The sequence below is a fragment of the Mus musculus genome, chromosome 3, assembly GCF_000001635.26.
Source record: "Mus musculus strain C57BL/6J chromosome 3, GRCm38.p6 C57BL/6J".
Taxonomy (NCBI): Eukaryota; Metazoa; Chordata; class Mammalia; order Rodentia; family Muridae; genus Mus; species Mus musculus.
This window is the reverse complement of record NC_000069.6, coordinates 19,131,083-19,154,670: the sequence shown is the minus strand read 5'-3', so window position 1 is coordinate 19,154,670 and position 23,588 is coordinate 19,131,083. Positions and strand designations below refer to the sequence as shown.

General features: G+C 41.8%; 1 protein-coding gene across 3 annotated transcripts in view; it reads left to right on the top strand.

The window, feature by feature from the left end:
• Armc1 (armadillo repeat containing 1) overlaps positions 1-23,269 on the top strand; it is a 31,694-nt gene extending 8,425 nt beyond the window's left edge. Inside the window, exons 3-7 of one of the 3 annotated variants that reach the window (NM_001357689.1) lie at positions 5,094-5,185; positions 10,152-10,341; positions 19,548-19,664; positions 19,754-19,828; positions 20,466-23,269. In NM_001357689.1, the coding sequence (NP_001344618.1) occupies positions 5,094-5,185; positions 10,152-10,341; positions 19,548-19,664; positions 19,754-19,828; positions 20,466-20,639 (648 nt within the window). In that variant the 3' untranslated portion in view covers positions 20,640-23,269. Of the gene's footprint in view, positions 1-5,093; positions 5,186-10,151; positions 10,342-19,547; positions 19,665-19,753; positions 19,829-20,447 lie in introns of all 3 variants that reach the window. The other 2 variants (NM_028840.3, XM_030252846.1) reach the window with 2 other exon arrangements.
• Positions 23,270-23,588: the final 319 nt, after the last annotated feature.

Here is a 23,588-nt window from a genome sequence, read left to right as displayed (position 1 = left end):
TAAAAAAATTAATGTTTTAATGTGTGGTGTTAATGTTCTCATGTGTAGTGGCACAAACCTTTAATCCTGACTCCTAAAAAAGGCAGAGGTAGACAGCTCTTGAGTTTGAGACCAGCATGGTCTCAAACTACATAGTGAGTTCTAGGCCAGTTAGAGATATATAGTGAGACTTTGTCAAAGCAAAACAAAACACCGTGCTATTGTGGCATTAGTAACTAGGCAATAAAAATGTGTTGAGACTTGAAGAAAAGGTTGTTACTTTTTAAAAAAGTCATTTGTAGGATTTTCTTAAGATAATTAAAAGCTAATTTCTTCCTGAGCATGGTGTCACACACCTTTAATCCCAGCATGTGGGAGGCAGGGGCAGGTTAGTTCCAAGCTGGCCAGGTATATAACGTGAGAACATCTCAAGACCCAAAGCAACAACAAAAAACCAAATTTCTTAGAGATGTAGTGAAGTAGATCAGTTATGACAGGAGAGAGGTGAAACCAGATTGTCCAGTGCCTGATGCTGAGTGATGGGTACACGGGGTCACCACACATTGTCTTTATACAGAGGTATGCTCCATATGTCTATAAGAGATAGGTCTGTGTTGGTAAACTTTGCACATAGAAGGTGGAGGCAGGAGAGTCAGGAATTAAAGGCCAGCCTGGGTCACATGAGATAAGCTGTTTTGATCAAATAACAGCAGAAACAACGTAAGGGAGGAAAGGTTTTTTTTGAGTAGTTCATGGGGAAGGCATACCAAGAGCAGCTTAGTTCATGAGTTCAGGAGATGAGAACATGTGGCGAAGCAACTGAGCAGAGGCCTAGGGATGGGTCTACTCTCCCCACAATTAGTTTAGGCAGACTGTCCTAAAAGAGTACCGACTTCAGAATAGGGGTCCAAGCTGGCTCAACTCCTCCTACTCTGTGGAACCTGTCCTGTCTCACGTTTCTTAGTTTGGGATTACAGGTGTGATGTCCACACAGCTGGCTGGAGTAGGTAATTTTTTGAGGAGAATTTCCTAAGTATAGAAATTAGAATAAGCTGTTTACTGTGGGGGAGGGTAAAACTGCTCATCAATGTTGAGAACTGCTTAGTGCAGTAGTATTGGATTAGGATGATCCTGTGGCTGGATTATTAAACTACTTTTCTTCCCACTTCAGGCCTGCTATAGGCTCTGATGGCCTAATAGCTGGATTTATCCAGGGTTGGTACTTGGCCAGGTAAGTTGGGCAGAATGGCTGTAAGGGACTTAGAATAGGATCATGGCAGGAGTTGGTAAATGGTGAGATTATAGGCGCCAGCCTGAGTAGAAAGGGAGTTGGAAGAGAAGGCTGGAACCAGTGAAGCCTAGAGGCTGGTGGGCCAAAGTTCTAACCAGGATGGCAAGCACATGCACATTTTAGTAGTTGCCCTTTCATAGCATAACTTCAGAACTTTATTTAGTTCAGTGGCCACTCCCAGTTTTATAATGTACATTTTCAATTTACTTGTCCATGTTTAGCCTGATCATATGCTTTATTTATACATGATGTGAGAATTACACAACAATGTGCTACACTTTAGTGTACCATATAGACATCATTTGTCTTCACCTTAGGCATTGATAGTAAATAGGAAAACTGGTTCATGGCTTCCTTGTCAGCATTAGGCTTCCACCTGTGTGTCTTGTGTTCCCTTTTCTCCCATCATTGTGTTCTTTTCATCATATATCATACTTCGTCTGTGTTTCTAAGGCATACATGCTACATACTTCTTTAAACAATGTGTTCTTTCGATCTGTGTATGAGATACTCAGGATTGAACTAGAACCCCATAACGTTCTAAGCAAGCACCTAGCTAAAGCATTTAGTTAGCTCTAAAATATATTTAAAAATGTAAAATACGGTTGTTTTTTCAATTTGTTTTTCCTCACTTGAGACCTGCCTGCCTCTGTCTTTCTGATGCTGGGATTACAGGTGTGTGTCACCACACCCAGTTTCAGTTATTATGCCTCTTGAAAGTTTGGAGGATTTGCGGTGAGGGAGGAATAGGAATTGGGGTGCTGTTGCCCTGTAGTCCAAGCTTGTCTCCAACTTTGGTTTTGTTTGGAGACAGGGTCTCATTTATCCCTGGCTGGCCTGGACTGTAACCTTGTAGACCAGGCTGGCCTCGAGCTCACAGAGATCTGCCTTCCTTTGCCTTCAAGGCATGTGCCACTGTGCCAGGCCTTGCCTTCAACTAGTAACCTCCCTTGTTCACTTTTCCCAGAGCTAAGAGTTGGAGGTATGTGTCACCATATTCAAGTTCAGCTGTCGTTTATACTTATTGTTTTCTTTCCCCTTTCTAGTGTTCTTTATTCCTAAACCTAGGAAGATACTGAGATTTTTACCAACATCTTTTTTATTTTCCTGCCTGAGGAACTTTCTTTTAATTAACATTTGCGGTATAGGTTTGTTATTGTTTCCCTATACTTAAAAAATATTGCTGCTGTTTGTCTCGTGGCTTATGGCTTTTGTTGTTTTTTGTTTGTTTTGTTTTTTCAGATAAGGTCTCACTCTTATAGTCCAGGCTGGCTTAGAAATTACTATGTAAATCACGCTTGCCTGGAACTCAGGGCAATCTGTCTATCTCAGCCTCAGTGTGCTGGGGATACAGGAGTAAGCCACCATATCAGGCTGCCAACTTAGGTGATTTCTAATAAAGTGGTGGACTTGTTTTGAGCATTTTTTATGCTTCTGTACGTGTGTGTGTGTGTGTGTGTGTGTGCACACTCTTGTGTGTGAGACAGAGACTGAGAGGGTTCATTTGTGGAGGTCAGAGGACAGCTTGCAAGATTGGGTTTTCTTCTTCCCCCATATATTCTGGAGACTGATTTCAGGCTATCAGGTTTCCATGGCAACCCCTTTTACACACTGATAATGAGTAAATGCCATCCTGATAATGTTTGTTGTGACTTTATCTATGATGTTTTCCAGGAAATGATTGATCTATGTATTACAGATTTTGATGTATTTTCTTTTCATTGTTTTACTTGGGATTTTTAATTTCTTGGATCTGCGGGTTTAAATCTCAATGTTTTTCTCCGTGTTGAAATTGTCATCCATTGTTGTTTTGAAGGTTTTTATTTTTAATTTTTAGTGAAAGTCTTTCCCCTTTCCAGTGTCTCTGTCCACCACGTATGTTAGAGTATGCTGTCCTGTAGGCACTGATCCCTTATGCCCGTTATATCATCCCAAACACCGGCACCCTACCCTGAGCTCAGGGTCTGTTTCTTTGAGTTTCTGGTGGGATTATTCCCTCACCATGTGGTCTTTTATGCTTTGAATATACAGATTAATACTTAAACAGGACTTCCTCTCTGTAAATCTCTGGAAGTCTTGCTGTGGAAGCTGCAGTGTATCGCAGTGTACCCTTTTATCCCAACATCTTTACTTGCAAATGTTCATTGTAATGATTCATTGGTCTGGTTTGAGGCTTCTGGCTTCTGATACACTGTCAACACTAGAACCTCACTGGGACTCCTCTTGGATATTCAGTTGTTGCCCTCTGTCATGGAGGTTCTGTACCTTTGGATCTCTGCCTTTATGCACTGCAGTTCATAGACAAGTAGATGTAGTTGGAGTAGGGCTGGGTGGTAGCTCAGTTGGTCAGCAACTCTTCCCCATACACCCACTCCACCAGATCAGCTCTCCAGCAGTGTCCTGGCTAGCTTACCCAAGGGCCAAGGCCAGCTCCCCCTCTCATGCCCTCAGGGCCAGCTCACTTGATCCCCTGCTAATAGGATCAGCTCTACTGTACTCCAAGGGAGAGGTGCAGGGCAGTGATGGAGAGGGCAAGGAGCCAGCTCTCCTGTTCTCATACCCTTAGGGCCAACTCTACTGTGCTGCTACCCAGGTGAGAGGTAGGGGACCAGCTCTCCTGAGTGCCGCAGCCAGTGAGATACTAGGCCAGTTCTGCTCAGCCCTTGGACATCAGCCTGGTCCCAGGTAGCAGCCCAGACCAGGGATATCCATGGACATCAACACAGACTGTTGCTGCTGCCGGGCCACAGATCCAGATATAATCCTCAGTGGCAGCAGGGCCAGGACTTCACGATGGCCCCAGGTGGGGGTACAAGCTACTCTCCCACCATTCTGTTACTCACCACCCTGCGTCTCCAGTTCCATCTCTCTCTGCAGTGCTCAAAGCATTCCACTTCTCTTTCTCTCATCTCTCCACCACACACTTGGACATCAAAGTGGCATCTCAGCGGGTGGGCCACGTATCATTTTTTTTACCTGAAAGGCAAAGGCTCAGTGGAAATGTGAATGCTAACTAGGCCGAGATAGCTGTGAATGATGGTGATGAAGGCTGGGGATGATATTTAGATGTGAAGGGAAACAGCCAAACAACCTCAAAAAAGCAGCACGTGAGGGAAACGGTGACAAAAACGTGCTCACGGTGAGAGAAAAAGGACCTGAAAACTTGAAAAAGTTAGCCTAACTCAGCATGTGGCCACTAGTTCATCTTCTAATTTTCTTTTTACTTACTCTGATGTTTTGAGATAGGGTCTCCTGTAGCCCAGGGTGTCCCGAGACTTACTATGCAGTAAAGGCCAGCCTTTGACTCACAGCAAACTCTCCTACCTTAGCCTCCTTCATGGTGAGATTGCAGGCACTGCCACTTTGCCTGTTTTGTTTGTTTTCTATTTAAAATACATTTGAAAGGTGTAATATAGTAAAAACAGGACTCAGTTCATTTTATAAAGTTCACTGTATGCTTTGTCCCCAGCAATTTATTTTAAGTAATGAGCAAAAGCACCTGGGCCAGTGATGGCTATTGGAACTACTTTTTGAGATTACTTAATGGAATATAGCTCCTTGTGGCCTTGTCAAGATGAAATCATAAAGTGGGATAGCCTCGTTTTGACCTTGCAGATAAGGTCAGAAGGTTCGTTTCATCCAGCATGTTTAGTTTTCACAGCCCCTAGGAGGTTACTTTGAACGACACAGTTAAAGGAGAATTAAAAATCAGTTGATGCTGAAAATAAAAACATTTATTTTCTTCTTGGTCTTGCAGTAAGTTATAGGTGACATTAATTTTGAGCAGTTCGGATGTGTGAACTGACTGTTGTTTTGTTTGCAGGCGCTACGCTACTTGGCTGAATGCCGTGCGAATAGAGAAAAGATGAAGGGAGAGCTGGGGATGATGCTGAGCTTGCAGAATGTCATCCAGAAGTAAGTCCAGCAGGCAGACAGTGTGTCAGTAGCGTCCTCTGAGGTCCCTGAACGATGCTCTGTGCAAACTGAACCAAGACTCAAATTTTATTTTCTTTTTTAAGCGTCAGGTATTATTTTGAAATTTTAACTGTAATAGAAGATAGGCTTCTGTAGGTTTTATGTCCAAAAATTGTTTGCTAATGAATATTAGTTTTCTGTGTAACCCTAGCTGTCCTGGAACTAGCTCTGCAGACCATGCTGGCCTTGAACTCAGACATCTGACTGCCCTGCCTTCTCAGAGCTAGTATGTGCCACCATGCCTATCTGGTTTTTGTCTTTACTGCTAAATGGTAGGTATTTCAGTCCTTATAAATGTTTATATTGTATTTAAGATATTGACATGGTATGCATCCTGTCATTTGGGAATATTAATAAATATTTCAAAATTGATTTGCTTTTCTCTCCTAAGTTTTAGAGTTAATACTAGGATATTTGCAGCTAATGTGACAGAAACAGGGAAACAGGGTTTTTTTCAGATTTGACGACAGCTGAGTGTTCATGGCCTTTATTTAGTATCTCTCAAATATTCTTTCCCATCGAACTATCTAGTTCATTAATTGCTGTTTGTGAGTTTATGGTTTAAGGATTTAAAATTCATTTATTTTCTATTGGTTAAAAAAGGATATTAAGAAATCACTCACTCATAGGCCACTGTCTAAAAATTAAAATACACGGTGTGTGTGTGTGTTTTATTTTGAACTGCTAATCTTCCTGCCTTTATTTCCAGAGGGCTGGTATGGTATGTGTGTGCCACCGTACCTAGATTCTGTGGTGCACGAGTAGGGACTCAGGAATCCATTCATGCTCGTCAATCACTTTATCAACTGAGCCAAGTGTGCGTGTGCGTGTGTGTGTGTGTGTGTGTGTGTAAGAAAAAGACGTATGCTGAATGAAGCTTTATAATAAAGTACATGAGTTGGTTTGGTAACAGACCATCCAGACAACTAATTCTAGTCGAGGATCTTCGTGAGGAAAGTGTGGTGCCCTGTCCTTGTCATTACAGCATCCTGGCTTTACTCAAAGGATCCTTCATCAAGGTCATGGAAACTGGAAGTTTCTTTTGATGAGGTTATCATGAATCTGATTGATAGAGCCATTTAACTTGATAGATATAATTGTATATATCTGTATATTTTAAATTAGTGGCATGTGTATTCCTTAAACAGGCATAGTTATTGAAGTTCAAAGTAAGTGGTACAAAAAAAGATGTGGGAAATTAGATTTAAAACGAGTGTTGAAGCCAGGTGGTGGCGGCACACACCTTTGCTCTCAGCACTCCAGCGGCAGAGAGCCAGGTGTGACTCCCATTCATACCAGAAGCTTAAGCTCGGAGGGGGCTGAATCAGGGTTGCCAGGAGTTAGAAGTCAGCTTGATCTACAGAGGCTGCTTCTAAAACCAAGAGATGGCTCAGTCGTTCAGAGCACCTGGCTGCTCGTCCTGAGGGCCCGGGCTGGCTTCCCCCACCCACGTGGTCACTCACAAGTATCCAAAATGCCAGTTTTAAGGGACCTGAACCCCTCTTTTGGCTTCTGTAGGTACTGCATCATGTAGTGCACAGGCATACATACATACAAAACACCATAAACATAATAAAACACATTTAAAAACCAAAATAATGTTGAAAAATTAAAATATATAATTGAATTTTAAAAATTTAAATTAAGTTCAGGTTATGTACATTTAACCTGGAAAGGTAATATTTACCCTGTTGGCTCAAGGATGTAATAAAAGAATATATATATATATATATGGAAAAGATAAATTGGTAGAGTGACTGACCACTGTGAGTTTACTCAGAGGAATTAAAGACATTTTCTTGGTAGATCATCAAGGAAGAAGATCTGAGATAGTTAGAAATGTTGTACATTATTGTCTTAAGCATAAAGAAGGGTAGAACTGGGTTGGGCATACACAAGAAAGGATGCAGTTTCTGGTTACAGTATAGACCCAACAGCCATCCCAGTGGGCAGCTGCAAGCCAAAGTGTCTTACAGTAGTCCTGCACTAAGCAGAAATAACAGATCTTACTAGGGGCTGCTTGGCAACAGCATCCTCTGCCCCTCAGATTTATGGTGGCTCTAAAGCTGATATACTTGCTATTATGACTATAGAAGAACAAGTCCTTTATTTATCTCACTTTCCTCTACCCATCCACCCACTCATCCACCCACCCACCCATCCACCCACCCACCCACCCACCCATCCACCCACCCACCCATCCACCCACCCACCCATCCATTTTATATGAGTATGTGCTTGGTTGTAGAAGTCAGAGGATAGCTTGAGTTAAGCACCTTTAACTGCTGAATTACCTCACTGTATGGTGATTCCTTGCTCCACTACTAGTAAAATATTTATTACCCATTCTAATTTGGTCCTACAATCCTTTTAATAGTAGAAATAAGGATTGATAACTAGAGAAGACAGAAAGACATTGCTGTTCCTTTGGCTTCTGTAGATTTTAGTATTTGAAGGTTTCCTTTCAAGCTTCTTATGTTTTGTTTGTTTTTCTGCCCTTCAAGCTTGGGAAAGTCACCTCTGTTCACTAACATAAGCCTTTGAAGCATTTGTGTTTGAATGGCGTGTTAATATAGGTAGTCTAGTTAGCCTGGTCAGTCTGCCTGCGTAATGTTAGGATTACAGGCAGTGTTAATATAGGTAGTCTCGTTAGCCTGGTCAGTCTGCCTGCGTAGTGTTAGGATTACAGGCAGTGTTAATATAGGTAGTCTCGTTAGCCTGGTCAGTCTGCCTGCGTAGTGTTAGGATTACAGGCAGTGTTAATATAGGTAGTCTCGTTAGCCTGGTCAGTCTGCCTGCGTAATGTTAGGATTACAGGCAGTGTTAATATAGGTAGTCTCGTTAGCCTGGTCAGTCTGCCTGCATAGTGTTAGGATTACAGGCAGTGTTAATATAGGTAGTCTCGTTAGCCTAGTCAGTCTGCCTGTGTAGTGTTAGGGTTACAGGCAGTGTTAATATAGGTAGTCTCGTTAGCCTGGTCAGTCTGCCTGCGTAATGTTAGGATTACAGGCAGTGTTAATATAGGTAGTCTCGTTAGCCTGGTCAGTCTGCCTGCATAGTGTTAGGATTACAGGCAGTGTTAATATAGGTAGTCTCGTTAGCCTAGTCAGTCTGCCTGTGTAGTGTTAGGGTTACAGGCAGTGTTAATATAGGTAGTCTAGTTAGCCTGGTCAGTCTGCCTGCGTAATGTTAGGATTACAGGCAGTGTTAATATAGGTAGTCTCGTTAGCCTGGTCAGTCTGCCTGCATAGTGTTAGGATTACAGGCAGTGTTAATATAGGTAGTCTCGTTAGCCTAGTCAGTCTGCCTGCGTAGTGTTAGGGTTACAGGCAGTGTTAATATAGGTAGTCTCGTTAGCCTGGTCAGTCTGCCTGCATAGTGTTAGGATTACAGGCAGTGTTAATATAGGTAGTCTCGTTAGCCTGGTCAGTCTGCCTGCATAGTGTTAGGATTACAGGCAGACCATCACAGGTGAGCTCTGCTGCTCCCTGACATCTCGTTGGGCCCGGGGCATCCAAACTCCTTTTCTCACTCTCTCATGGCACATTCTTTCCCTACTGAGCTCTCTTCCTGGCCCTGCTAATGTTTCTTGAAATGGCATTGTTAATGTGCTTGCCAGCAGTTTCCATCTCTTTGGACCTTTATCTTTTTTTTTTTTTTTTTTGAGACAGGGTTTCTCTGTGTAGTCCTGGCTGTCCTAGAACTCACTTTGTAGACCAGGCTGGACTCGAACTCAGAAATCCGCCTGTCTCTGCCTCCGGAGTGCTGGGATTAAAGTCATGCGCCACCACCGCCTGGCTTCTTTGGACCTTTTTCAAACATTGAAAATTATTTGTACTGCAGCTCTCTGTCTCTACAGTTCAACTTTAACAATAGCTGAAGCTACCTGAGCCAATAAACGAAAGATGATTTGAACAAGAATTGTGGTAGTAGTGGTTGAAAGAAATTTGGTAACTTGATCTTGTTACTTGGTTTCCTAGTTAATGATTTCAATTAAATGTAGTTTTGTGCCACGCTAGGATCGATTATGAATCTCAATCATGTTTTTAATGAACCCAGGAGATTGTGCTGGAGAGGTAGCTGAGTGTTCCAAATGAGGATCAGCAGGAAGAGAGAGTGACACTGGGCCTGGCTTGAGCACTCCATACCTCAAAACCCACCCACCAGTGAAATACTTTCTCCAACAAGGCCATACTCCTAATTGTGCCACTCTTTATGAGTCTGTGGGGGCCATTTTAATTACAACCATCAGAATGAGGGAGAGAAAGTTAGCCTGGACTGTGTAAAAAGTTGAAGGGAGTGGCTGGAGAGATGGCTCAGCAGTTAAGAGCACTGACTGCTCTTCTGAAGGTTCTGAGTTCAATTCCTAGCAACCACATGGTGGCTCACAACCATCTGTAATGGGATCTGATGCCCTCTTCTGGTGTGTCTGAAGACAGCTACAGTGTACTCATATGTATAAAATAAATAAATCTTTAAAAAAAAGTTGGAGGGAGATCTTATAGGCTAAATGCTTTTTCTACATTTATTGATGATTCTTATTCTTTCCTTTTCATTTGTTGAATCAGAATCTTGTGTTATAGATTGGTATCAGACCTTGAACTTGCCTCGTCCTCCTGCACATGGTTACTGTAGCAGGCAGGAGTCAGGTGTACGCTGTTTATGTGGTGCTGCTAGGAACTGAATACAGAGCTCTATACGTGTTAGCCCCGCACTCTGACATCTGAACTGCATCACCAGTGCCCGTTACTGGTTATTCCAAGACTCATTGGTGTTTCTTTCTAATTGAACAAGGTATCAGGCTGAATGAAGCAAGACTCATCAAAATTAAGAAGTACAATTATAAAACCAGTAAAAATGACTATATAGTTATGCTTTTTTTTTTTTTTTTTTTTTTTTCCCCAAGGACTACAACTCCAGGAGAAACAAAACTTCTGGCCTCAGAAATCTATGACATCCTTCAATCCTCCAATTTGGCTGATGGTGATAGTTTTAATGAAATGAATTCGCGTAGAAGGAAAGCTCAGTTTTTTTTGGGAACTACAAACAAACGGGCCAAAACAGTAGTTTTGCACATAGATGGTCTCGATGATACGGTAAGACTTGTAGATGTGGTTCATAGGACAACAATGAGAAATGGTATCACCAAACATGTTCTTTGCAGTCACTTGCTAACGTGTTCTAAGAAAAAGTTGCAATATTAATAGTTTATACTTAAGGCAAAAAGGTCATCTTATGCTAAAGATATTGGCTAATCAGCATACATAGCAGTTTTAACTGTAATAGTAGGACTTAAAGAATGTAAGACTTGTAAATAGGTCTAATTAGAGCTGTGCATGATTTATGTAGATGAGTCATAACTTAGGAATGTCAGAAAAGAGATGGGGTCCTGTAGGTGTTAAAAGGCTCTGTGGTTAGCATGACTTTTCAGGGCTCATCAGTATCATGGATGTGTGCATCACTTCATATGTATTCCATCGAGTGGTCTACAGTACTACTTTGCGTGTTTCTACATATTGGCTCTTAGAGACCTGAATAGAGCCTGTCTGTTATAACTTCTTTTAAAGCACTGTGTCAGCATCTTCTTGGGTGTATACTTAGTGGCATTGCTCAGACATATGGTAATTGTAAGCTTAACTTTTTTCACGAACCATCGGATTGTTCACAGTGGCTGCACAGTATTACATTTCAACCAGCATTGTGCGAGGGGCCTAGTGTTTCCACATCCTCTAGTAGATTTGAGGTTTAATGGTTTTGATTTATAGTCTCCTGATAACTAGTGGTGTGGAGCAACATTTTAGACATGTATTGGTCATTGCTTTAGTGGTTAAATTGGGCTTGATTTATATCTTTCACTTCAGATTTATATTTGAGGGAAATATTCATTTCCTCTTTGTTCTTTGTCCAGTTTTAAATGGTCTTTTATTGCTCAACATTGACTGTGTATACTGTTAACCACTGAGCCATCTCTCCAGCCCCATATTTGTACATTTTATTGAAGTCATTTGGCTCTGGGCTTTGCTTTGTGGACAGTTTTTTTGACCATTAATTGAATTTCTCTACATGCTTTATTAGATCTATTTATCTTACCCTCTCCCCTTTTTTTAGTAAGTTTTGATTGTTTATGTCTTTGTAATAATGTTTACATTTTGTTGAGGTTGTTAATATTGGCAAACAGTTATTCACATTGCTTGTAAAGCTAAATGCCCTTGAACTAAAAATTCAAGTTTTGAAATGCTTCAATGTCCATTTTTTTTTTCATTTTTTTGTTTTGTTTTATTAGATGATTTCTTTATTTACATTTCAAATGTTATCCCCTTTCCTGGTTTCCCCTCCAAAACCCTCCTATCCTCTCCCCCTCCCCCTACTCACCAACCCAGCCACTCCTGCTTCCTAGTCCTGGCATTCCCCTATGCTGGGGCATAGAACCTTCACAGGACCAAGGGCCTCTCCTCCCATTGATGACCAACTAGGCCATCCTCTGCTAAATATGCAGCTGGAGCAATGGGTCCCTCCATGTGTACTCTTCAGTTGGTAGTTTAGTCGCTGGGAGCTCTGGGTGTACTGGTTGGTTCATATTGTTGTTCCTCCTATGGGGCTGCAAACCCATTCAGTTCCTTGGGTTCTATCTCTAGTTCCTACATTGGAGACCCTCAGTCCAGTGGTTGGCTCAGAGCATCCACCTCTGTATTTGTCAGGCACTGGTAGAACCCCTCAGGAGACAGCTATATCAAGCTCCTATCAGCAAGGACTTGTTGGTATCCATAATAGTGTCTGGGTTTGGTGACTGTATGTGGAATGGATCCCCAAGTGGGGCAGTCTCTGGATGGCCTTTCCTTCATTCTCTGCTCTACACTTTGTTTCTGTATCTCCTCCCATGGGTATTGTGTTCCCCCTTCTAAGGAAGACTGAAGTATCCAATCCACACTTTGATCTTCCTTCATGAGCTTCATGTAGTATGTGAATTGTATCTTGTTTATTCCGAGCTTCTGGGCTAATATCCACTTATCAGTGAGTGCATACCATGTGTGTTCTTTTGTGATTGGGTTACCTCACTCAGGATGGTATTTTCTAGTTCCATCCATTTGCCTCAGAATTTCATGAAGTCATTGTTTTTAATAGCTGAACAGCACTCCATTGTGTAAATGTACCACATTTTCTGTATCCATTCCTCTGTTGAGGGACATCTGGGTTCTTTCCAGCTTCTGGCTATTATAAATAAGGCTGCTATGAACATAGTGGAGCATGTGTCCTTATTACAAGTTGGAGCATCTTCTGGGTATATGCCCAGGAGTGGTATTGCTGGATCTTCCAGTAGAACTATGTCCAATTTTCTGAGGAACCGCCAGACTGATTTCCAGAGTGGTTGTACCAGCCTGCAATCCCACCAACAATGGAGGAGTGTGCCTCTTTTTTTTTTATTATTATTATTAGGTATTTTCCTCATTTACATTTTCAATGCTATCCCAAAAGTCCCCTATACCCACCCCCCCAATCCCCTACCCACCCACTCCCCCTTTTTGGCCCTGGTGTTCCCCTGTACTGGGGCATATAACGTTTGCAAGTCCAGTGGGCCTCTCTTTCCAGTGATGGCCGACTAGGCCATTGTTTGATACATATGCAGCTAGAGACAAGAGCTCCGGGGTACTGGTTAGTTCATATTGTTGTTCCACCTATAGGGTTGCAGTTCCCTTTAGCTCCTTGGGTAATTTCTCTACTGTCTTAATCCACATCCTAGCCAGCATCTGCTGTCACCTGAGTTTTTGATCTTAGCCTTTCTGACTGGTGTGAGGTGGAATCTCAGGGTTGTTTTGATTTGCATTTCCTTGATGACTAAGGATGTTGAACATTTCTTTACAGACCTTATTTTTAAATATCAATGTGATGCTCAAAAAGGTTTGGAGTTGGAAAGTAAAATTTTATTTTTGATTAATAAATTTTCTCTGCTCATGAAATAAGCCAATTCAGGCCAAATTACAGATATAAAAGCAGCTCTTGACAGGTTCACTGAAATGGGGCCAGGAAAAAATCACTATATAGACGGGGGGAGGGGGGGACAGACAGAGAGGGATGGAGAAGGATGGGGTGGGGTGGGGGAGAGAGCGAGCTAGAGAGAGCTCAAAAAGAAGAGGAACCTAGGGAGGGATGGAGAGGAAAACGGAGATGGAGAGATGGGTCTGGGGTGACTGGAGGGCCCTTTTTGTACACGTCACACACCTGGTTCACACACCTGGTACAGGCAGGTGATGATGCAGTCCGTTGCTAGGTCCTTGAGAACAAGCCAGTGGACTAGCCTGTGTGTTAACGGGGTAAGTGTTATGGGTCCCTGGTTTGAAGCCCAACACAGATTTCTAAACCTTATTTTATACGTATGGTTCCCAAGACCAGACAAAAGATACTTAACCTTTCATAACGTTTTATTTTTATAAGGTTTGGCAGTAATATTTCCTTCTTTATTCCCAAGTTTAGTTGTTGGCTTTTTCTTGGAAGTTAAAGGTTTATCAGTTTCATTGACCTTTTCAAAGACCCAAATGTTGTATTACACTTATTACCGTTTAAGTTGGGGGTGCACATGTGACCGTGAGCGGAGGCTGCTTCTCTTGAGCCTGTCCTAGGACCAAGCCCTGGCCTCAGACCTGGTAGCAGGCTCTCTTAAGCTCATCCTGCTCTCATTAGTTCTGTGGGTTTGGACTTTTTGCTTTGTTTTTTGATTTCGCTTGTTTGTTTTGCTTGTTTTGAGATTTGGTCTCACTTTGTATCCAGTTTGATCTTGAACTCAGGCAGTTGTGCCTCAGCCTCAGGAATGCTGTGTGCTCTAGTTATAGGAATGTGCTGCTATGCTGGGACTGAGAACCAACTTTTTAAAGGACACCAAGGTTTTATTGAGAAATAAAGTTAACAGTTCTTAGCAGCAGGGAGTAGTCCCCAAAATGTGCCAAGAGCCGCCTTTTGAGAAAGATTTTTCTCATTTAAGAACTTTTTTCATGCTCTCAATCTGTTATTCTGTCTAGCTGCTTCAAAGCAACTATTTACTTTCTTCTTCTCTTCCCTTTCCTCCCATCCCCTTCCCCCTCCATGTATCCACCTCCTTCCTCCCTCTTCCTCCTCCAGTTCCTCCCTCCCCCTCTCTCCTTCCTTGTTCACTTTCTTCCAGCCCCTTCTTTCCCCCTCCACTTTTCCCAGCCCTTGCCTCTCTGCCTACCCACTTTCTCCCATCCCCCTCCTCCTCTACTTTCTTGCCTGACTTTTACCTCTCTTCCCCTCCCCCCTCCCAACAGTTCTATAGCCTTCATTATTGCAACTTGAACAGTCAACTTTCCAACTTGATTTTCATATGTTCCAAAGCCCTCCTCTTACTTTTGTTTAAAATGGTTTTATTTTTGATGGATGTGGACTCCATGTTGACTTTCTTCTACTGCACTTTGAAATAGCCATACACCATGTTGTGTTCAGAATCCTGCTGTCATTTGTCTTGTCTTCCTCCCTCCTCTTGCTCCCGCACTGCCTGCTCCTCAGTTGTTCACGTCCTTACTGGCTTGACTGATGTGGATGTCCCTTTCCTGGGCCAAGGCAGAGCAGCCTTGCCCAGCCAGCTTTAGGGCACACAGCGTCTCAGATGATAGGGTTGTGCTCTGGAATCTGAGTTTGAAGCTCTCCTGCTAGCAGGAGCCCAGTCTTTTCTTTGTGTGTTTTTCTGTTTCCATTTTATCTAGCTTCTTGGCTTTGTGAATTTAAATTTGTGGCAGATTTGTATGGATTTTCCCATCATATCTTCAAAACAAAATTTTCTCCCTTTTTCCTGGATCTGTCAGGGATTCTTAATTATGTGCTGTCTGCCACTTGAGATTTCTTCAAGTTCACTGGGGTCCTGTTTACTTCATCCCTTCTCTTACACTTAGGATAGATCCTGTTTCTGTGTTCCTTAATATCTTCGCTGAGTGCTGAGTTTGTTATTATCCTTCCCCAGTATGTCTTATAAACATCGTTTTCACAGTGTATTTTCACGTTTTGACTTAGATATTTTATGATGTCACCATTGCACATTTACACTCTATCTTCTTGAACGTAGAAACATTTTAGGAAAATTGTTAATGCCCCTGTGCACTAACTCCACCACTTGTATTGTTTCTGAATATATTGGCTTTTCTAGTTTAGTGTAGTGTTTGTTTGCTTCTTTTGAATGTCTGGTGGCAGATATTTTGTGCTTTGTGGAACACAGAATTCATTTGTATGCACAGCCTGTAATTGCTCCTCAGCTCTATTCTGTTTTGTTTGGGTTTTCAAGACAGAGTCTCTCTGTAAATCCCTGTCTGTCCTGGAACTCCCTCTGTAGACCAGGCTGCTACCCTGCCTCCTGAGAACTGGAACTAAAGCTGTGCCCCACTATCCCTGCTCAGCTTTATTGTGTACCGACTGCTGCTTGTTAGTGGTTGGGTCTTGAGCTCTGGTTTAAAGTTTTACTATGTAGGACCATGCTTTTCAACCTAGGGATAAGTTTGGTACACTGCTGAGGCAATGTTCTTCCCACCCTGTGGACTTACAGTTATTGTCTAGTGTAGTCCGTGAGGATATGATGCATTGCTAACCTAGTGTGAGCCGATAGAGTTGTTCTTTCTGCTCCTCCCCAGCAGAGTTTTGCTCAGTCTCAGGTTCCTTCCTAGCATCCATGCACTGACCATCAGTCAGCTCGCAGTGACCACTGCACACCTGACTCTGGAGACAGTGGCTGTCTCTCTGTGTGGCTCCTTCCTCTTTTGTCCTTCTCTCATTCTTAATTTGCTTTGCCCTGAGAATTATATTTGCTTTATTTTACGTCCCTTAACTTGGTCCTGAATTCAGGGAGGCTTCCGAGTTCTGGTTGGTTTCTGTTAGATTTTTTTGTTGCTATGTCAAACTACTTAACAGAAACAACTCAAGAAAGGAGTTGCTTATTTTGGCTTATAGCTTTTAGTTCATGATTCCTGAGCCTTGAGGCTTTGGGCCTGAAATATGCTGTGACAATGTCTGTGGATAGGGCTAGGGCGGTAGAGGTGGCTGGCTACCCTAGAAGTGGGAGTATCTGCAGGGGCTTTCTTCTATTCCATTTTTCTTCTGTCTGGGGCTGCAGCGTAAGGGATGCCCTCACAGACAACATACTAGAGATGTTCTTACTGGGAGTGTTTTGTGTACATGTGTACAGAGTTCATGGAGGCTGGAAGAGAGTGTTGGATCCTCTAGAAGTGAAGGCACAGACGGTTGTGAGCTGCCATGTGGATTCTGGGACTTGAACCTACTTATTTTGGAAGAGCAGCCAGTGCTCTTATTTAACCCTTGAGCTGTTTCTCTGGCCACAAGCTATGCTCTCCTAATCTCCTGCTCATTTCCCAGTTCTGTCCAGTTGACAGCCAAGATTAGCATCAGTTTCATTTTGCTCATCTCAGTTTCTTCTTTCAGAGATGTTACTTTTCCAGTATCTAAGCATCAGGAGGTTTTTTTTTCAATAATATTTTGTATTTCAAATTGTTTAATTGTTTTTATAAAGACAATTCATAACGTTTCACTTTATTTGGGGGCTCAAACATAAGGTTTTAAGGTTTAGTAAATAAGTATGTGTGTATTAGGGGGTGCTTCTACAGTCTTTATTTACTGTGACAGGACCAAATATGTTAACAAATAACTTACTGAAACTGAGCTACAAAAGCCCAAAACATTTCTAGAAAATTCTAGAAATTTTCTGATAAATGAAAATTGGTTAAGTGGAATACATTAATATACATAAAATATCTCCAGTGAATCCTGTTGATTATGTTGAGTATGGGAAACAGTTACTTTTCAAAGTTAACACAAAAATCCCAAAGGGGTAAGGTTCAGCACATGAGAATATTTGGTGTGCAATCATGAGGACCTGAGTTGTATCCTCTGCATACATGAGTGCACATATGCAAATACATACATGTTTCCCACCCTCCTCTCTCATATATACCACACACTCAAACTTAACTGCTCACAAATATAGGCCAATATACAGTAATTGTGACTGTGTTTGCCAAAATCTGAAATACAGCCGAATTGATGAGGATAGTCTCCTGAAGGTCAAAGCAAAAGGCAGTTTCTTAATTACAGGCACTGGATAGCGATAATGAGAAAAGACAAATCGAATAAGATGTGTTGAAGTGGGAGATGGGAGAATTAGCACCCTGCTTTAAAGTATAAAGGTCATGTGTAAAGGTATCTATTACCCTCCTGTTGTAATTATTCTCTTGAAACTTCCTGCCTCTGTCAGTCCTAGTCCTGGGAGCTTCTAGCCTCTGTACAATCGGATCTAGGCCTAGAATATTTTCAGCCTCTGAGACTTACTGCTGAACTGTCGCACCCTTTCTTATTCTTTCAGTACTCTGCCTAGCTGGATGAACTCAGCTGTTCTGTCTTAAACTCCTCTCCTAACTGACTCGTTCAATCTGGCTCTCTCAGCCTCTCCACCTTTGCTTGGCCTCAAACTAACTCTGGCAATCTGTTCTAATCTTCTGGCTTCTAATCTTCTGTTCTTCTCTGGCTCGTCCTGCCTTCACCTGTGTCTACCTTGTTCTCTCTTCAACGTGTCTCTAGAAAACTCTTCTGGTAAAACTTCCTCCTTTTCATGTCTGTCTGTCATCCGTCCATTTGTCTGCACTGCTTTCTTAAGTAGTTTCCCTTTCCTCCCTTTCCTCATGAGAGTTAGATATATCCTATTCTGTCAAATCTTTCTCGGATTGGTCACTTTGTCTGCCACTCAATTAGACATAACTTCAAATGGATACTTCCTTCTACAAACTAACTTTACTTTCATTGTTTGAGATTAAATGTGTATACTAAGGGCAAATCTGTATTCCAGCCAGAGGGATTAAAGATGTGTGCTAAGGGTGAGGCACCACAGCTAGAAACAGGTTTTTCCAGTAAACAACATAGTCTCCGTGTTCACAGTGTGGTCAAATATCTTCCAATAGCCATGTGTTACAGTGTCAATACTAACAGAGGAAAATAAAAACCAAAAAGATAATATTGATAATACTTGGAATTGCCATGAATGATGAACTATTTATAAGGGACAATGACTTAAATTCCAGATGCTTTTAATTCTACCATAACCCTAAAGATTTTTTCCAATATATTTTTGTTTGTTTTTTTGTTTTTTGTTTTTTGTTTGTTTTTCGAGACAGGGTTTCTCTGTGTAGCGCTGGCTGTCCTGGAACTCACTCTGTAGACCACCGTGGCCTTGAACTCAGAAATCCACCTGCCTCTGCCTCCTGAGCGCAGGAATTAAGGCATGCACCACCACTGCTCGGCTCCAAAATATTTTTATTGACCATTTGGGAATTTCACATCATATACCCAATCATAGTCACTTTCCAGTTCTTTCAGGTCTACCCCCCCATTTCAAGCCCCTCCCCTTGCATGCCCAAAATAAGAGAAAACCAAATCCAACTAGAGATTCTTAAACTAGAGTAGACTGTGTCAGGCATACCATATGCTCTCTGTTGTACTTGTCAACTCTGTCTCATCATTAAGCTGCAGTCAGATGATATGTAAGTAAATGAGTGTGGCTGTCTCAGGAGAACTGCACAGAAATGGCTGAAGGACTGCAGTTTGATCACCTTTAAGCTTGAGGAACCTCTGTTTGTCTGTTTTTGAGCACTTTGTCCTGTTATTCATTTGTTCTTTCTATGATATTAATTAGTATTGGGTGATGTCTTTCTGATATTAGAAGTTATTAAAAGCTCATATTAGTATTGAAGTTTGAGCTAGGCGGTGATAGTATAAAGTTTTTAATCTTAGCACTTGGGAGGCAGAGGAAGGCTGATCTCTTGAGTTTGAGGCCAACCTGGTTTCAGGACAGCCAGGGCTACCCCCACCTCCCCACCAAAATGGGGTTTGAAATATGCTAGGAATTACTGATAAGTTAGAATCCAGACCTAGTTCAATTGACACATAGCAATGTTTCATGTCATGACATGTTGTTAATAGTGGACCACATATTTCCTGTGGCACCATAAGATTATAATGCTGCTGTTGTGACTGTGTTAGATATGCTTATGTAGACAAGCATGTACCTTCATTATTCAATTCCTTGCAATTTCCAGCATAGGAATAAGCTGTTGCGGAGGCTTAATGTCGTCGGCTACACCTTACAGCTTATGTGTACAGTAGGCTTTGACATGTGGGTTTGTGTAAGTCTGTTCCTTAGTGTTTTAAAAAGGACAGAGTCAGCACAGTGAGTAGGCTATGTGGTTTGAGCTGGTTTCTTTCCTCTGCCTGCTTTGATAACTGTTTGCCTTCACTTTTTCAGTCTCGACGAAATCTATGTGAAGAGGCCTTGTTAAAAATTAAAGGTGTCATTAGCTTTACTTTTCAAATGGCTGTTCAAAGATGCGTGGTGCGGATCCGTTCAGACTTGAAGGCAGAGGTTAGTACTCTCAACCACTGAATGGCGTTATGCATGAAGTCTTAACTTAGCACAGCACCATTTAGAATTGCTCCTTTTTCCCGGCCCAGGCTCTGGCGTCAGCAATAGCATCAACCAAGGTCATGAAAGCTCAGCAAGTTGTGAAGAGCGAGAGTGGAGAAGAGGTAAAACTTGTACTTTACTCTAGCCCTACCAAACTGAGGCTCGTGGTTATTTTTATGATTAGAAAATTATAACATTTGTAGAGGAATAGTTATGAAATTCCTATGTCTATATTAATAAACAGTTAATTACTGTCTTAGTAGTATAGAGAATTTGTTCTGAAGTTCAGGGTGCTCTTGTAAGGCGAACTTGAGCGCAGTGGAGCTGTGATGTACATGTATGGGTAAAGGACACCATTTCCTTACGCTCTTTCAGTACTTTCTTTCTAACTTGAAATAGTTTTGCCAATCCAAGAAAATAAAAGTACACCTTTTGAACAAGTAAATATGGTGAGCACTAGCTTCTGTGATAAGGAGGAGTGCATCTGTCAGCTGTGAGCTCCCTGGCTTCCCACGGATGTGTTCAAAGTGGCCCTGCACCCGTTTAACCCATTTCTACACTGATAGGTTACTCCTGTCCTAGAACCCAGACAGACTGACTGCATGAAAGAAGAAAGCGTTAGATTGCGAGCCCTTGCGACTCTTGGGAATGAAGATGATGCATAGAATGAGGATGTGGCTTGGGGGATGTACGTGTCGTGTTAGGTTGGTTGTAATGGCTCTTCCGGCTTCTCCGTGTCAGATGCTGGTCCCTTTTCAGGATGCCCCTGTGGAAGTGGAAGAGAACACAGAGCTACCTGACTACCTGCCTGAGGATGAGAGTCCCACAAAGGAGCAGGACAAGGCAGTGTCCCGGGTTGGATCGCACCCTGAAGGTGGAGCCAGCTGGTTGAGCACAGCAGCAAACTTTTTATCCAGATCATTTTACTGGTGACTTCAACTTCAGTTTGGGGCTCAAGGACTGTGCAAACCAACAGGGGGCCAGCTTTCCATTGTTGTGGTGAACTGTCAAGTGCAATTTGCAATAAATTATCATGGAAAGTTTCTAGATTACATGACTATGTATGCTGCATTTTACATCTTATTGGACATTTTCCGCACAAGACAGAGGCTACAGGTCAAGTTTGTTTATGAAGGTATTTTGGTATTGTTTTCCTTTGCTTAATTGCCTCACATTTTGTTCTGAAAAACATGGGTCCACTGTTAAAACCGAATGTATGTGTAGCTTTATTCTGTTTCACAGGCGCATGTGATTGGAAAACTCATTTTCTCCTCCAGCCTCAGGAGACTTCTAAAAAGTTTTGCGTAGCTCAAGTTGTGCATGAATTACCGAATATATTATTTTTCAGCTTTTCTTCATGAACGATATTTGACATGTGCTTTGGTACCCTTCTCTGAAAGTTGAAAACCTACCTACTTAGTCCCTTCTGTGCCTTTTTTATTTTGCCAACCATGTTTTATGGAAAAGACATTAGCAATTACATTTTGCAAATGGAATTATGTTCATTTGAACATAGAAGTACCTAAAAAGAAAAAAAAAAAACCTCTACAAAAAGCTGTACAGTCATACTTGCTGTAATTTTAATAAGATTACTGTAGGCCAGTTAAAACACAGGGATATTTGCTGTAAAGTGCTTTTGGAAGGATTTGAATGTGGCCAAGCCTGGCTCTGTTGACTCCTGCTCACCAGTTAGAGTGGCTTTTAAGAATTAAGTCCACTGTGATGTTTGAGCAGCAGATGGTCTCTTGGCCTTACTCTGTGGTGACACTGTATCCTGCTAGAGAAAATTAATAGTTTAAACAACTGACAAACTTGAAAAGGAAATTGGATGCCTAGAATGCCGCAGTGCCACCTTGGTTGGTCTGATGTCAGACATCAACACATACCCATCCCAGAGATGCTGGGCTTATTGCCTTTTTGTGGTTATTAAGAAAGGGCTGCAGTCAGTTTGACTAAAACGGGATCCACGTTATTGCTTAGAAAGGAAGCAAGCCAGCAGTGATCACTTATTCTTATTCTTCATATCTATCCAGAAAACTGACTTCAGTGAAGGTAAGATATATACAGACATACACTTGTGTTTTTCTTTAAGACTGAAGTACACGTATGCGATGCTTTCTTAAGATTCTAACATATTTGACAACTAATATTTCTTTTTAGAAGTCAGCTAAATCTATTTAAAGGCAACATCATTAAAACTAACAGGAAGAAACTGAAATGCATCTTTACCAGGTAGAGCTGCTGTTTTGCTACTTGGAGAAAGTGAAGGGAAGTTGGACCCTGGAGGGTTTCCTTACATCTTTGCTGTCTCTCTCTTAGAGATCATTGAAGCCATCCAGTGTTGCTGAGGAGAAATAACCGTACAATCCTATGGCCCATGAGACCATTAAGTTTATTAACATTTGGCTTTCTGGAAGGAGGGTGTTGAAGGCTTTTAGAGCATTTTCCCCACGTCTGGTCTCTGATTCAAGTGCTATGTACAAGCAGAAAGCAGACATTTTCAGGGCACATCTCTAAGCTGTGTAACTGCTTGCTGCCAGAACCAGACGTGTTGAAGACAAAACAACAAATCACCTCCTTTCTAGATCCATTAAAGCAAAGTTTACTTTCTGTTTCAACAGGTTTTTATTTTATTTTGCATTGTCACACATTTATTTAAAAACTGTAGCCCTTTTGGTAGTGATGGTCCAGGTCGGTTGGTATTTCAGACTGAAGTTTGTGTGTGTCTAGGTGTTCAAGGACTCTCAGAGATCTCAAGGCAACTATAATGGCAGTTTTTGAAATATATTGTAAGATAATAAAAGATAACAATGAAAATCAAGCAGTTATTGTATTTTTAAATTTTTATTTATCAACTTCCCGCCCATCCATCCATCCATCCATCCATCCTCCATGTCTCTGTGTGTACATGCCTGGGGGAGTCAGGAGACTATTAGGTCACGGGAGCTGGAGTTACAGGCAGTTGTGAGCTGTCTGATATGGTTCTGGGAGTTGAGCTCAGTGCTCTGCAAGAATAATTCATGTTCTTAACCACTGAGCTATTTCTCTAGCCTTGGGATATTGTAGTATAAAGATTGATACGTACGTACGTGTGTGTGTGTGTGTGTGTGAGATGCTGGGTATCCATCCAGTGACTCAGGATTCTTTTTAAGCTTGTTTGAAATTATCTATTTATACATTTAGAGACAAGGTCTTACTATCTAGTCCAAGCTGGCCTGAACCTTTTATGTGGCCCACCTTAACCTTGAACTCTAGATTCTCTTGCTTACATCCTGAATGGCAGGTATCATCATGCCAAGCTCTTTGGCAGTTTGCACACATAATGTATGGCACATAGTCTTAGTTCTATAGTTGCAAGAGTCAGGGGAAGTACCTCACCTGTTACTGTGTAATTATGTGTAGACCCCTGAGCTGGACAAACCAGACCTGCACTCTTGTCATGTTTTTGGGTTTGGTTTTCCAGAGCCTCCTGTAGAAGCTTGTGTTCCAATCTCAGATCTACCCATATTCTGATTTTAAAGAATTGTTACAGGAGAATAAAAATTGCTTCTTATAACTTGCAACCTGTATAATTACTAGACAGTAATCCCTGAACTATATAGCAAACTGAAGGTAAATTTCACACAGGATCATTTACAGGGTTCAGTGAGATCATGATGTTTTACAAGACATACTGGTATCTGGTGGAATTGTTGCTACTGGTCATGTGGCACGATTGTCACAATGTTAACATTGATTCATGCCCTCTCTCCTGCCCTCTGTACATGTGCACATATGCCACGGCACACATGTAGAGACAGCTTCTGGAAGTTAGCTCTCTCCTTCCATCATGTCAGTTGCAGTATTGAACTGAGGATGTCAGGTGTAGCTTGGCCAGTAGTC